This window comes from Schistocerca americana, chromosome 8 (assembly GCF_021461395.2).
Source record: "Schistocerca americana isolate TAMUIC-IGC-003095 chromosome 8, iqSchAmer2.1, whole genome shotgun sequence".
Classification (NCBI taxonomy): domain Eukaryota; kingdom Metazoa; phylum Arthropoda; class Insecta; order Orthoptera; family Acrididae; genus Schistocerca; species Schistocerca americana.
Window position 1 is genome coordinate 375,996,433 of NC_060126.1, and position 14,745 is coordinate 376,011,177.

General features: G+C 41.6%; 1 protein-coding gene and 1 non-coding gene across 2 annotated transcripts in view; one reads left to right on the forward strand and one right to left on the reverse strand.

The window, feature by feature from the left end:
- LOC124545864 (UDP-glycosyltransferase UGT5-like) overlaps window positions 1–3,730 on the forward strand; it is a 39,722-nt gene extending 35,992 nt beyond the window's left edge. Inside the window, exon 5 of the mRNA XM_047124823.1 lies at window positions 3,424–3,730. Within this exon, the coding sequence (XP_046980779.1) occupies window positions 3,424–3,730 (307 nt within the window). The remainder of the gene's footprint in view (window positions 1–3,423) is intronic.
- Window positions 3,731–14,317: 10,587 nt separating this feature from the next.
- On the reverse strand, window positions 14,318–14,392 carry Trnas-cga. The gene has a single exon. It is a non-coding gene; the product is annotated as a tRNA-Ser (tRNA).
- Between the last annotated feature and the right edge of the window lie 353 nt (window positions 14,393–14,745).

Sequence of the window (14,745 nt, forward strand, 5' to 3'; positions counted from 1 at the left end):
AGACTGTTCGTCTCAGAGAAAAAGCAACTGAAACACAGATGTGTACATACTAAGATGCCACGTATAAAAGATATCTACACTTATACTCCTTAAATCCACTCTTAACCTAAATGTGTAACAGTTATAAGTAATACATAAACAGCAAGAAGATATACGCTGATCAGCCAGAACACTATGACCACTGACTTACTATCGATATAAATCTGTCCAGGCGACAGCAGCGTCACCTGGCGAGAAATGACTGCTAGTCAAACACACACATACAAATACCACACACCCACACCCACCCACCCACCCACACACACACACACACACACACACACACACACACACACACACACAGTGAGCATTTTGTCCGTCTGTAGAATGAGAAAGGCGTGTGATCTATCTGAGTTCGACCAAGAGGAGGATGTGATGGCCCGGAGGCTCGGCACGACCGTTTTGGAACATGCACGACTTAGCAGTGCTGTGGTAAGTGTCGTAAACGCGTGTTGAAACCAAGTCAAAACATCGCGAGGTTGGACGACCACCCGTCATGACAGATTTCGGACGTCGTAGGCTGGGCAGTCTCTTAAATTAGGATGGGCGGCGAGCTGTGTGGGAACTAACGTCAGACTTTAATGCTGGGCAGAGTACAAGTGTGTCTCAACACACACTACACCAAACACTCGCAACGTTGGGCCTCAGCAGCCGACAACCCATGCATGTGCCAATGTTAACAACACGACATAGGAAACTACGACTGTAATGGGCAAGTGACCATCGGCACTGAACGTTGGCGCAGTGGCAGAGCGTTACATGGTCTGATGAAACCGATATCTTCTTCGTCATTCCTGTGGAAGGGTGCGAATCCGCCATCTTACAGGAGAACAACCCCTTGACACCTGTACTGCAGGACGTCGATAAGCTGGCGGCGCTTCATTATGCTCTGAGGAACATTCAGTGGGCATCCAACGGACCAGTGGAGTTCGTGCAACGGACCGTGACGGCCAAGGAGTATGGCACACTGTTTACAGACCACGTACACCCCTTTATGATGATCATGTTTCCCGACGGCAGTGGCATTTTTCAACAAGATATGCGCCATGTCACAAGGCCAGGAGCGTGATGGAGTGGTTCGAGGAACACAGCAGCGAGTTCCAGTTGATGTGCAGGCCCCCAACTCGTCAGATCTGAGCCCGATAGAATACATCTTGGATATGATTCAACGTAGTGTCAGAGCTCAACACCCTCTCCCCGAAATTTAAGGGACTTCGATGACTTGTGTGCGCAGATGTGGTACCAACTCCCTCCAGCGATCTGTCAAGGCCTCGTTGCTTCCATGCCACGACGCGTCGCCACTGTTATCCCTGCCAAAACGGACATACCGTCTATGGGTGGCCATAATGTTCTAGTTGATCAGCGTATATTTTAAAGTATAAATGGATACGCCAAGCAGAAGAGACGTCCATGTGATGGAACAACAGAATAGTGTGTTTATCAATTGGAGTCAAAGTGACAAATGCAATAAAATAAACACAAGGTGAGAGTATTTGAGAATAACGAGAAAAATATTTACATGGAAGATGCTGTGGAAAATAGTGAAATATATGACTGACAAAATAATAAAGTTGGTAATGTGTAAACGAACAGCCGGCCGGGGTGGCCGAGTGGTTCTAGGCGCTGCAGTCTGGAACGGCGCGACCGCTACGGTCGCAGGTTCGAATCCTGCCTCAGCCATGGATGTGTGTGATGTCCTTAGCTTAGTTAGCTTTAAGTAGTTCTAAGTTCTAGGGGACTGATGACCTCAGAAGTTCAGTCCCATAGTGCTCAGAGCCATTTGAACCATTTTTTGTAAACTAACATCTGGTTAATCCGTAAGAGGACGACAGTAACGGATGGAAAGTAGAAATGGAACAGCGAATCGTGACTGCATAGAGAATTTGGTGAAAACTTGTCCTGTAAAATACAAGGTTACTGTTTCGAATCCCTGTCTGCGATGTGCAACTTTCACACAAGCAAACACTCCACAGTAGAACAATGGGTTTATCCTGGGAACAGGGAACAGTTCAGCGAATGGATCACTAACTTGGTCGCACGACCTAGTATTCTACAGTGGCTCTTTGAAATGATCGCGGGAATCCTCCATCCCTAGACCCTTTCCGCCTCTGTGACCAACTTTTCCACAGGTATTCAATTCAAATCTAATGGAATCGATAGATTAGGTCGAGAGCATCATACATTACTTTGAGCACTCTTTTGTTGCTCGAAGTATTGATGTTGCTTCTATAACCCCGTAATGACATGTTCTTATCTGCGTTTCATTTCTTTCCTTTATTGTGATTTCATTCGCCTGCCCCATATGGGCAGGGGAGGGCCGTCAGTGGCACAATCCGCCACTCTTCATCCAAGTGACATGACAGCTAATACAAGAACAAAATGGTACATATAAAGGCGATAAAAAAGGAGACATAAAACAGAGTAAGGGGAGATAATGGAGGTAAAAATACACTGACATGTACCGTTCAAGGCGGGGGATTTGAAAAGTCGATATAAATGTTAAAAAAACACAGTTGGTGATTCGTAGAGCACAAAAAAGACACTGAAGTCAGACACACACAGGTTAAAAGTGGGCCACAGTATTAAAAACACTCCAGAACAACACTTTAAACCCACTTGGACCACACACGATGAAGAATAAAACTGCGAGGTGGAACCTTGCCAAGGGAGAGGCCTGTGAGGATGGAAAAGGAGGGGAGAGCAAGGTACAGCGGTGGAGGGGGCAGGATGAAAGAGTAGGGGCGTCAGCGGGTGCACCAAGAGGCAGGACACAGGTGGGGTGGGTCTGCGTTTCGAACGTCTTTGTAAATTGAAGAGGGTAACTGTTGTTAGCTGTAGCGGGATATTAAGCCGAATCAGCGGAGACGAGTGAAAATGTGTAGCAGACCAGGATTCGAACCTGGGATCTGTTGCTTACCACGCAGGTGCGTTAACCACTACGCCATCTGGGACACAGCGTTACGGCAACTGCGCGGCTTATCTCACCACGCCTCACAACTGATCCACGTTTCCACTGAATGCCATCTATCCGCAGTCGCTATCCATTGACTCCATTTTCGCAACTTTAAGATTCCCATAGGAGATCGGACGTATTCGTGCCTCCACACTGAAGAAGGTGGATCCATAGCCCAGCTAGGCGTATCAGTTATATGAATATGTGGCGTCTTGACTATCGTGGTGTTCGTAAATTTACATTTCCGAAAATACAGACACTACTGATTCGTATAATGATATGTGTTTGTTTAGATCTATATTTTTGTGTCCTGTTTTTGCCGTATTATCTTTTCCTGCTTTGTGCACTCTTTCTTCTACTCAATTAACTTTAACTTCTGTTATGAAACTGAGTGAATTTTCATACCAGATGTGGGATGCTTTTGTTTGCAGGTACCGCGAGAACGCAAAGCTGCGGTCCCGCCTGTTCTGGGACCGTCCAGAGAGCCCTGTGGACACGGCCGTCTACTGGACAGAGTACGTGCTGAGGCACCGGGGAGCCCCCCACCTGCGCAGCGCCGCCCTCGACCTCAGCTGGTACCAGTACCTCCTGCTGGACGTCGCTGCCCTGCTGCTGGCTGTAGCGCTCCTGGTGCTTATAGTCACTGTTGTGGCAGTCAGGACTCTCTACAGGCTAATCACCGCAAGAACTTCTGCCCCACACGAACAGAAGAAAAAGAAAACAACGAAGAAGGAATGAAGAAGAATTCTGATCCTACTGGTGCCACGCCACTAAAGACTCTCAGCTCCAAACGCAAACAGGGTCAGCACTTGACGGTACATTGCGTCCATGTTTTGGAGGCCACTCGCAACAGCCTGCTCCTGTAAACACATCAAACTCTTGTTTTCCTCTGAGGTGTCTCTTATTTATTGTTTTAGATTATTTTGCTGAACATTCAGTATCTCGACATTCTAGTCACTCATACGATTGATGGTAGGAAGGCATACACGAGTGCATGTCGCCAAACAATGTAGCACAGAGAATCTGGAAATTTCCATTAACAATTTAATATGGCGTATCATGCTATTTTACTGCACTTTATTCCTTTATCAACCACCCATTCTCAGTATCTGCAGTGCTGAGTGTGCACCAAACAGATGTGAAACGACATACACATTAACTGCGAACTATTTCATTTAAGCACACAATTATCAACACTTAGCTTAAGTCTTGTGCAATTAACACACGATTATGGAAATATTATAGTAAATATATTAGTTTCACCCTAACATTAATATGCACTTTGTATGTTTTTACGAGAAGGCGCGGAATAGCACTTCCAGATATACGTGTAATCTATGATGAGGTACCGACTTTGGGTTTGAAATAAATCTAGTCTTGAACATTTCCTACATGTATCATTTCTTGTTTTGTAAATACAAAATACTCGTCGTAAATTTCGTTTCTCAATAGTTTTTTGTTAAATTCCTTTTCCTCTTACATTTCCTTCAAATCCATAAAGCTTCTTACATTATTACCCACGTTTTGTTAGATAAATCGCAACTTGACTTCATGGTAAACTACAGATTTCACCGTGTGTTTGGGTGGCAAGTGGCAACTTTAAAATCCTCAATAGGAACTCCCTTTTTTATTGCAGATTACGACTCTACTGCAAAATCTACATACGTTTTGCCAGAAGCATTTTCTTCGTTTCGCCACAGATGGCGCTATAATTGGAGGAAAAGAAATGGGAACATTATCTTAATTTACGACATGTTACTCAATGGTCCTTGAGTATCCAATGGCACGTGCGATCCCACCTCCATGCTGCGAGGGTAAGACAGGCTAGTATTTCATAACTTCTGCTTCAAAATCCTGTTCGCAATGTTGTATTCCTCTGTTATATCGATGCGCCACTGTGATTGTGGCTCGAGGCGAAGGCTTTCTAGTTGTCCAATTAGAGTAAGTGTTCAAACGTAGTACAGCCAACGTGAATACACTTGGTGATCTGCTTTTTAAATGACAGTACACATGACAGAAGCATATCTGCGGGAATGTCAGCACAGGCGTTTCTGATGTGGCCGACCGTGTCTTCACGGCCCGTTGGCACTTGCTGCTCCACCTCATCTTTATCTGTCCCCACAGAAAGAAATCCGGCGATGTCATATCCGGCGCCGTCAGATCTGGCAACATGGCGGGCCAATTAATAGGGCCACCTCTGCCGATCCACCGACCAGTATAAACATGGTCTAATACCTCACGCTGAAACGTCCCCTTAGAAAAATTATACATGACTGTGCTTAAACTGACACACAATATTTTTTAGCGCAATGTGCTCTGACTTTCAATAATACCTACAAAAGAATGGCCCTAATATTAACCTATACCTTTCACAAATCACTTACCTCACAAAAATCTTCGTTACTCGAACTACTGCAATACAGCGAGCGCCACTACTCCCAGCTAAATAAAAGATTCTAACTACTGAAGACACTAACTACTGACAGGCATAGTTAGCAATTGAAAGATTTTGATAGAGAACAAACAATCTATTTACCTAATTAGTGTTCAAAAGGCATAATATATATAGCAGTTCATGACATCCAGTCTTACAAATGTACTGTCTCTGATGGACACACATCCAGATCATCCGCTCCCAAAAATTCGCCATCTCACTTCCCCACATCCACCACTGCGGACGGCTCACCTCCAACAGTGCAACGCTATGCGCTGTTAACAGTCAACTGCCCAACACTACAATAGCCAACAACAATTCAAACCAGCCACAGACTGCACGCAGCACAGCCAGCAATTTTCATACAGAACACTACGTGGCGTTACCAATAAAAATAACCTAAAAATTTTACAAATTGTTTTGGGCGGAGGCCAATACAGATTTGAAAAAAATTTTCATAATTACAATAACAAAGATATCAAATGCACACACTTATTGATACAATGTTGGTCAAAAGCTAAAATTTTGTCACAGTCTATAAAGACAGTCCTGATCATTCATCACAGTAAATTGCAGTGTTTTTTTTCTCAAAGTCTGAGCAGTAAAAGAGAATGCACACAGAAGTAGTGGATTTCCATGCAGTCTTGAAGAAGTAGTGTTGTTCTTCCAATGGAAAGACAGTGCTGACTCTTGACATGCAGACAGGTAATGGGCCACAACAGAGCAAACCCACAGCAGATTCAGTCGAAGTTTTGAAGAATATTGGTAGGTAGGCATTAACAGAGCAGACCCACTGTGGTCCTGGTAGAGAGTATGGTATTGGTGGGCCACCAGAGGTGCTGACCCACTGCAGTCCTTGTAGATATAATGGTATTGGTGAGTCATCAAAAGTGTAGACCCACTGTAGTCCTTGTAGAGATGGCTAGCAGCCATCCGCTGCGACTGTGCAGGTGCACAATCACCATCAAAGAGTGTTGCGGAGAATATAGCAAGTCCATAAACCACCACTTGTGCACTCACAAAGTTTTTGGAATTGTCCTTTGAACCAGCAATGCTGTTAACCAGTCCCTTGATGAATTATTAATGCACGTGCAAACACTATCAGTCCTTACTTCTCACATATTATCCATATACCATGACCAACAGAAACATGTGCAGTGAAATGTAACTTACAAGTTACTTAATTTGATGAACTGGTGTCAATTACAATTTTATAACATAAGAATACAATAACAAAGGTACAAAATACATCATTAAAAACATAATAATACAGATAACATTTGTAGTAATACAGGCTTTACAAAACAATAGAAATAAACATATACATCAGTGTTACAGGAATTATGACATAAGTACATACATAAAAGATCAGAACAACTTTTGAAACATCAACTTCACAAATGAGCATTAAAACAAAACAGAATAATTAATGTCTAAACATCTTTACAAAGTAAATAACATATTATCAGAAAAATTCTACAATGTAACTCTCATCAGAGAAACACATAAAGACAGGAAGAACACAAATACCCAAGGGTACACAAACACATAGTGGGATAACACAAGGAAAGGACAGGGTTTGTTTTACTGCAGTAATTTGCAAATAAAACTTTCTTTCATCTTGGAGATCTCCCTTCGTTCTTCATTATTTCCAAAAAGTCCTATCTATACCTGCCTTCTGTACTTTTTTCGTATAAATTCTCAATGCATTTCTTCCAATTCATCGCAACTCATTCTCTTATATAGTCTACCCCTCTTAAGCTAACTTAAATCTACTGAGCTCAGATGCATAAACTAAGGGACGAGGCAATGCAGCAGCACAAAACAATTAATACAAACAGCAATGACAAAAAAACGCAATTTGGCAAAGCACGCAGCAGTATATCTAAATTAGCAGAGAAAATGCAGCATTACAACTAATTTAAGCTAATGTGCAGCAACAAAAACAATAAATCAGTACTAAAACTGGCTTAACAGAGTAATACAAAGTCAAATTCAGTAACACTATGCCTGGCAAACAGCAGCAGCAAATGCTATAACTAATATCTAAACATGACGAAGCTCAAGCAGAAAAATAGTACACTAAAGACAACAATGCAGATAAGGAAAATGTCTATTCACATTTTAATGTCTATGTCATTAAAGTGGTGCTCCACCACTTATTCTGCCATAAAAATTACCAAGTACTTGAAAAGAAAATAATATATGCAGTTACTGTTATTAGTCCCTTCTTGTTGTTCTTTCCTTTCCAAGTGCTCCTTTTTCAAAAAATGTTGATCATAAAATTATTATCTAACAGATCTGCTGACAGAAAGTGTTCATATTAGCAAATGCATTTAATTTTATTTTATAAAACCAATGATGCAACACACCTGGAAAACAGATATCAAATAAAATAAGCAACTATGTACAAAGTAAAGCATAAAAATATCATTCAGTAGCCATGAGGCGTTTCATAAGTTAGTAGAAATTCTTTCAATTCTCGTAGAAAGACACTTGTCATAATCAGGTGTGCAGATGTACGAATATTTCCCATCAATTCATAAGCATTTCAGTAAGTATCACAAAGTAAGAGTAATCATACAAGTAATGAGCGTGTCGTATTTGAGATGCTTTCTATAAAGGAATGTCAATAGCGAGGTTAATGGCCTCTTTTTTCTCCACCTAATGGCTCTATCTCCAGGCGGCTGGCACAGCTGGCCACTCACGATGCTTTACGTCAAGGTCACTTGGCTTTCTTACTGAAATATTTATGACAGCAGTTTGCGCTACAGTGACAGTCTCATATAAAAAATTTCACAGGTCGAGAATTTGCGTTACAAATGTGTAGAAACAAAATCCTATAAATATAACGTGTCCAAAAAATTTTCAACAGCATTGTAATACATTCATGCATGTACACACGTTTCATAATTCTTAAAGTACGATTTTTGATTTCCAACATCCTTTTCCACTAATCAGAGACCCTAACCACTACTCATTATTCCTTACCTTATTACACATATACACATTCGTCGACACTTCTCCAATATTTCATCATAATAAATACGTAGCATAATCAAATTCCTCATATAGCATCAGCATATTGATCATAAACATACCTCAACAGCATAATACAAATCGTCGTTGTAATAATATCATAACATCTCAGTCAATTCTCAAAATCGTCGTAGCTTCCTCCAATAATTTCAAAACCTAAAAAAAATTCTCTGCCCATTTCAATAGTGTCATCTACCTCAAATGTACTTTAAAATCATGATCCCATACCAAATACATCATTCAGAGCTCTCATAGTATCACAATCGTTCCGAAAAACTATGAACAGTTCACAAAGTACAGACAAAATACAATTTCGTAAGTGTGAAGTTATCCAACGGTGTAATTACGTAAACATCTGTCACTGATGTAGTGAAAAAAATTTTTGTCTCTCTCAGTTAAATGATCAGATAGCTGTGTAATTTATGTGTTAGAGAAATATGGTACTGATGTGTAAAGTTGTATAAGCAAATACCATATTAGTTAGGGCTCCTTGTGCTTGCCAAACACATGGTACACAAAGTAAGTGTGTACCCACCTGAGGATTAATGTAATTATACCCTCAGGTGTTACAGATTACAGCAATGGAATGAAATGTATCACGGAAAACTTTCTTTGTAATTCAAAAACCTTGAAAAATAAATGTTTTAAGTACAAAATTAATCACTCAAATGCGTGTCCTGTAGCGCTAAATGTGCGTCTTGCTGTAAGATAATTCTGTGGAACTGTCTGTAAGCAAAGTCCTGCTGAAGTCAATGTACTCACCTCCTCACAAACAAAAGTGAAAATGCTTTTGCGTATAGATATCTTAGTTATTACGCTTATTGCCGTGATGAAGAAAGTACAATGCTGTAACGTAATCTTGTGCTACGGAAAAGGCTGTCTCATTGTAGCTATACCACAAAAGTTACTACTAAAACATGTTTTACTTTCCAGAAGAATTCAGAAAAACTGTGCAGATATAAAACAGATACAGCGCAAAAGCAATAATATAAATTGTGTCACTCATTAGTAGCGTCGTGATATAATCGTGTAGCTATCAAAAAAACCAAATGCTAAGTCATCTTTAATCTCACCGAATGTACTTCAAATAAAGAGTATCTTTTCAAGTAAACCAAAATGTTGCATTAAAATCTCATTAGCAGTATATGTTCGAAGTATGTAAGCCTTATAGTCGTTACGTAATCGTGCAATTAACAAGCAAGAATGTACACACACAATATCACTGTGTCGTCTGTTCACTATAACAATGCACTCGTAATTTCTGTTTAAATAAGTTCTCTTGGTTCTTGACTGGATATTTAACTTCAAACATTGTTGCATGGTAACAGTTTCTAAGTCTGACAATGCATACTAGAAATGTGAAGTGAAAAGTTTTATGGCAAAGACAAAGTTAAAAAGCAGATTATCTTTCAATAAACGGTTTTACGTGTGAAATGTGGTGCAATCCTTTACTCTTCCGAGTACGCAGAGCTTCAACTTCAACGCAATTATCATGTGGTATACATCGGTAAAGAATACTGGAATTTTTCTCAAGGTTAGCGCCTACGTTATTTTTCTCTGAGCCAGCCGGCGTACATGGCTGCCTGCGGTGCAAGTCATTGTCTGTTCCTTTGTTGGCACGCGTCGTTATTGGGATTAGGAGACCTAACTTCTACAAATTCACCTTGTCGAGAGGGCCCACCCCTGTTTGAATCTCGCCAGTTCTGATGAAATTCAGGTCTGTCGTAATGACTGTATCGTCTGTCGTCATGTCGGTAATTTCTGAACTTAATTTCTTGTTGGTCACGTGGTGGAGAACTTCTCCCTGAGTCGTAACTGCGCGGAGGACCGTTGTGTCTGAAGTTATTCTGTCTCCCTTGACAATAATTGTTTTGGTTCCCATATTGTCTGCTTCTATGGTTGTCTCTGTCACTTTCATTACTATGGAAGTGCGATCTTTCTCTGTAACTATTAATACTCTGCCAGTGGTTGTCATATGGGTGGTGTCTGTTTTGATCACGATTTGTGTTGTAGGAATAGCCTTGTCATGTCCATTTATTATTTCTGTTATCGCGGCATTGTGACGGATGTGACCTGTAATTGTTGTGTTCCTGTTTTCACATCCCGCGATTATCAGTGTCAATTTCCAATTCTTGTAAGAGTCCCTGAAAAGCTTCAATGTCCTCTTTGCAACGTCCTGCCAAAATAATGCGTCGTAAGTGTTCAGGCAATTTGATTAAGCAAATGCAGATGAGTTCTGAGGAGCTGTATGGGTTTGACAGGTACTGATTCTTGTGCAACATGTCTTCAAAATATTTCACAAGACTGGAAAATTCAGATTGTTCGAAATGTTTCATCATTATGATGATATGTTTTACTCCATCTTGTGTAGCTTGAGACCAATATGCTGAGAGAAAGGCATGATAAAATTCTCCTTCACTGTGGCAATCGTGAATGACCGATCGCATTCTTACAGCTGGTTCATTCTCTAAATAGCCACACATAAATTCTAATCTGTGCTCTAATGACCAGTTGGGAGGAAAACAATGAGAAAATTGATGAAGCAACGCTTGTGGATGAATGTCGTTGCCAGAATTCTTAATTTTTTTTGAATTTACGTGTAGTAAATAAACAGCTTATAGTCAAAATCATCATGTCGGCGAGTCGCATATCGGTCATTGTTACTTCGTTTCGGCGGTTCCATCTCAAAATTCGGTGTACCTTGCCAATTTCTTTCATAATTTCCGAAGTACCCCGTGTTATTATTTTGTGGCTGTTCCGTATTTCTATGTCCCTCTTTCCGTATTGGAGCGCGAGTGTCCTCTGATATACGTAATTCTTGTATTACCTGTGTGAGCTGATCCTGTACTTCCCGGATTTCTCTTTGGTGTCGCGTATTAATTTGATTCTGATTTTGTTTGAATTTCCTAATTTGTTTGCACTCTTCTGTGTCATTAAAGACTACCGGTTTTGTGTCATTCAGATTATCATCTACGTAGATAAATTATTTAGCTGATCCGAAAGTTCAACTACTTTCTGTGATAATGAACTAATTTCCTCAATGTGTCTTTCTGAACCAATTTTCAGAGTATCCACTGTGTCCTTTAAGTTTTCCTGAGTTTTTGCAAGTTGCGTAACCGAATCGGTAGATGCAACTCAGTCAATTTTAGCTTGCAAGGTCTCATGATTTTCATGAACAATAGTTTGCAGTTCTTTTATGGCTGCTTCGTGATTCTGTAATGCATTTTCATGCCGCGAAAAAATAGGTTGAAAATGCTCAAAAATTCGTGTTTTCACGTCATTACAGACTTTTTGACATTTCGATTCGATTTTAAGTAACTCAGTGGTTAGATCTTCACGTGTTTGTTCAAGTGTGGTGTCTAACTTTTGAAGATTTTGTTCCATTGTGTCTAACTGTTGCTGTGTTTGTTTCTGATTTTGTTTCATTTGTTGCATTAATTGCAATAATAATGTATTAGTGTCTGGAATCTGTTCCTCTATGCTTTTCGACAGTGCATTTGCACCGGCAACATTCACATTTTGACGAGCAGAAAATGTGTCTTGACTCATTTGAGAAAACGGAGAGGACCCAAAACCTGAGTCTACAGTATTTGCAATATTGTGTTCTGTCATTTCGGATTCCTGAGGCGAGCCGTTGCCGACCGATCGATCGATAATGCTTCCCTGTTCACTACTTGTTACCCTGTCTACGCCATTATTTGCCGCCCGCTCCATTTTCCTATGCACAATTACCAAATTACTACTTTGAATGGCTGTTAATTCATTACACTGTGGTGCTGATAAGCTACGCTCATCGTCACTATTATTTCTCAGTTTACTTTTGAGCTTAGTATTACGTTTTTCACACACCATTATTGTCACAATATTTCACACGATAACACAGAAAAGCACAATTTGAAGAGCAAAATAAGAAAACACATTAACATAGAACTGAAAATAATATCTAGTTAATTGCAAGCGCAGCTGCGAAATACTTGGTGCAAATCTACATGCATGCCACAACTGTTTTACTGTACAACAATGAAGTACTGCAACTACAAAGGAGATTCTCTCTACAATTACGCGCTAGCAATAAACAAAAGCTACACTAATTACACCAACTACAAGAAAAGATCAGAAGATTCCAGTGAGGTATCCTCGGCTAAGGGTCGACATATGAAATGTCCCCTTTTGAAAAATTATACATGTCTGTGCTTAAACTGACACACAATATTTTTTAGCGCAACGCAATCTGACTTTCAATAATCCCTACAAAAGAATGGCCCTGACTAACATTAACCTATACCTTTCACAAATCACTTACCTCACAAAAATCTTCGTTACTCGAATTACTGCAATACAGCGAGCGCCACTACTGCCAGCTAAATAAAAGATTCTAACTACTGAAGACACTAACTACTGACAGGCATAGTTAGCAGATGAAAGATTTTGATAGAGAACAAACAATGTATTTACCTTAATAGTGTTCAAAAGTCATAATATATATAGCAGTTCATGACATCCAGTCTTACAAATGTACTGTCTCTGATGGACACACGTCCAGATCATCCGCTCTCAAAAATCCGCCATCTCACTTCCCCACATCCACCACTGCGGGCGGCTCACCTCCAACCGCGCAACGCTACGCGCTGTTGACAGCCAACTGCCCAACACTACAATAGCCAACAACAATTCAAACCAGCCACAGACTGCACGCAGCACAGCCAGTGATTTTCGTGGCGTTACCAATAAAAAAAACCTAAACAGCCTACATACAACGTGCCGTGCTTCAATTGCATTATGCGCTGGGCAGCCGTCATGCTGAAACCACATGCGTTGTCGAAAATATAGGGCAATAACTTGGATTAGTACCGATAGTTCCTGTTCCAAAAACGTTCGATATTTGCGTCCTTTGAACGTGCCGTCGATAAAATATGGACCAATGAAACTTCCTGGCAGATTAAAACTGTGTGCCCTACCGAGACTCGAACTCGGGACCTTTGCCTTTCGCGGGCAAGTGCTCTACCAACTGAGCTACCGAAGCACGACTCACGCCCGGTACTCACAGCTTTACTTCTGCCAGTACCTCGTCTCCTACCTTCCAAACTTTACAGAAGCTCTCCTGCGAACCTTGCAGAACTAGCACTCCTGAAAGAAAGGATATTGCGGAGACATGGCTTAGCCACAGCCTGGGGGATGTTTCCAGAATGAGATTTTCACTCTGCAGCGGAGTGTGCGCTGATATGAAACTTCCTGGCAGATTAAAACTGTGTGCCCGACCGAGACTCGAACTCGGGACCTTTGCCTTTCGCGGGCAAGTGCTCTACCAACTGAGCTACCGAAGCACGACTCACGCCCGGTACTCACAGCTTTACTTCTGCCAGTACCTCGTCTCCTACCTTCCAAACTTTACAGAAGCTCTCCTGCGAACCTTGCAGAACTAGCACTCCTGAAAGAAAGGATATTGCGGAGACATGGCTTAGCCACAGCCTGGGGGATGTTTCCAGAATGAGATTTTCACTCTGCAGCGGAGTGTGCGCTGATATGAAACTTCCTGGCAGATTAAAACTGTGTGCCCGACCGAGACTCGAACTCGGGACCTTTGCCTTTCGCGGGCAAGTGCTCTACCAACTGAGCTACCGAAGCACGACTCACGCCCGGTACTCACAGCTTTACTTCTGCCAGTACCTCGTCTCCTACCTTCCAAACTTTACAGAAGCTCTCCTGCGAAACTTGCAGAACTAGCACTCCTGAAAGAAAGGATATTGCGGAGACATGGCTTAGCCACAGCCTGGGGGATGTTTCCAGAATGAGATTTTCACTCAGCAGCGGAGTGTGCGCTGATATGAAACTTCCTGGCAGATTAAAACTGTGTGCCCGACCGAGATTCGAACTCGGGACCTTTGCCTTTCGCGGGCAAGTGCTCTACCAACTGAGCTACCGAAGCAGAATTAGTTCTGCAAGGTTCGCAGGAGAGCTTCTGTAAAGTTTGGAAGGTAGGAGACGAGGTACTGGCAGAAGTAAAGCTGTGAGTACCGGGCCTGAGTCGTGCTTCGGTAGCTGAGTTGGTAGAGCACTTGCCCGCGAAAGGTAAAGGTCCCGAGTTCGAGTCTCGGTCGGGCACACAGTTTTAATCTGCCAGGAAGTTTCATATCAGCGCACACTCCGCTGCTGAGTGAAAATCTCATTCTGGATGGACCAATGAGTTTGTTCCTCATGATGCCACACCATACGTTAACGGACGAAGGGCGTTGATGGTCAGTTTGGCGTTTTAGCAGTGGGGACTCCAGTAATGCACGCT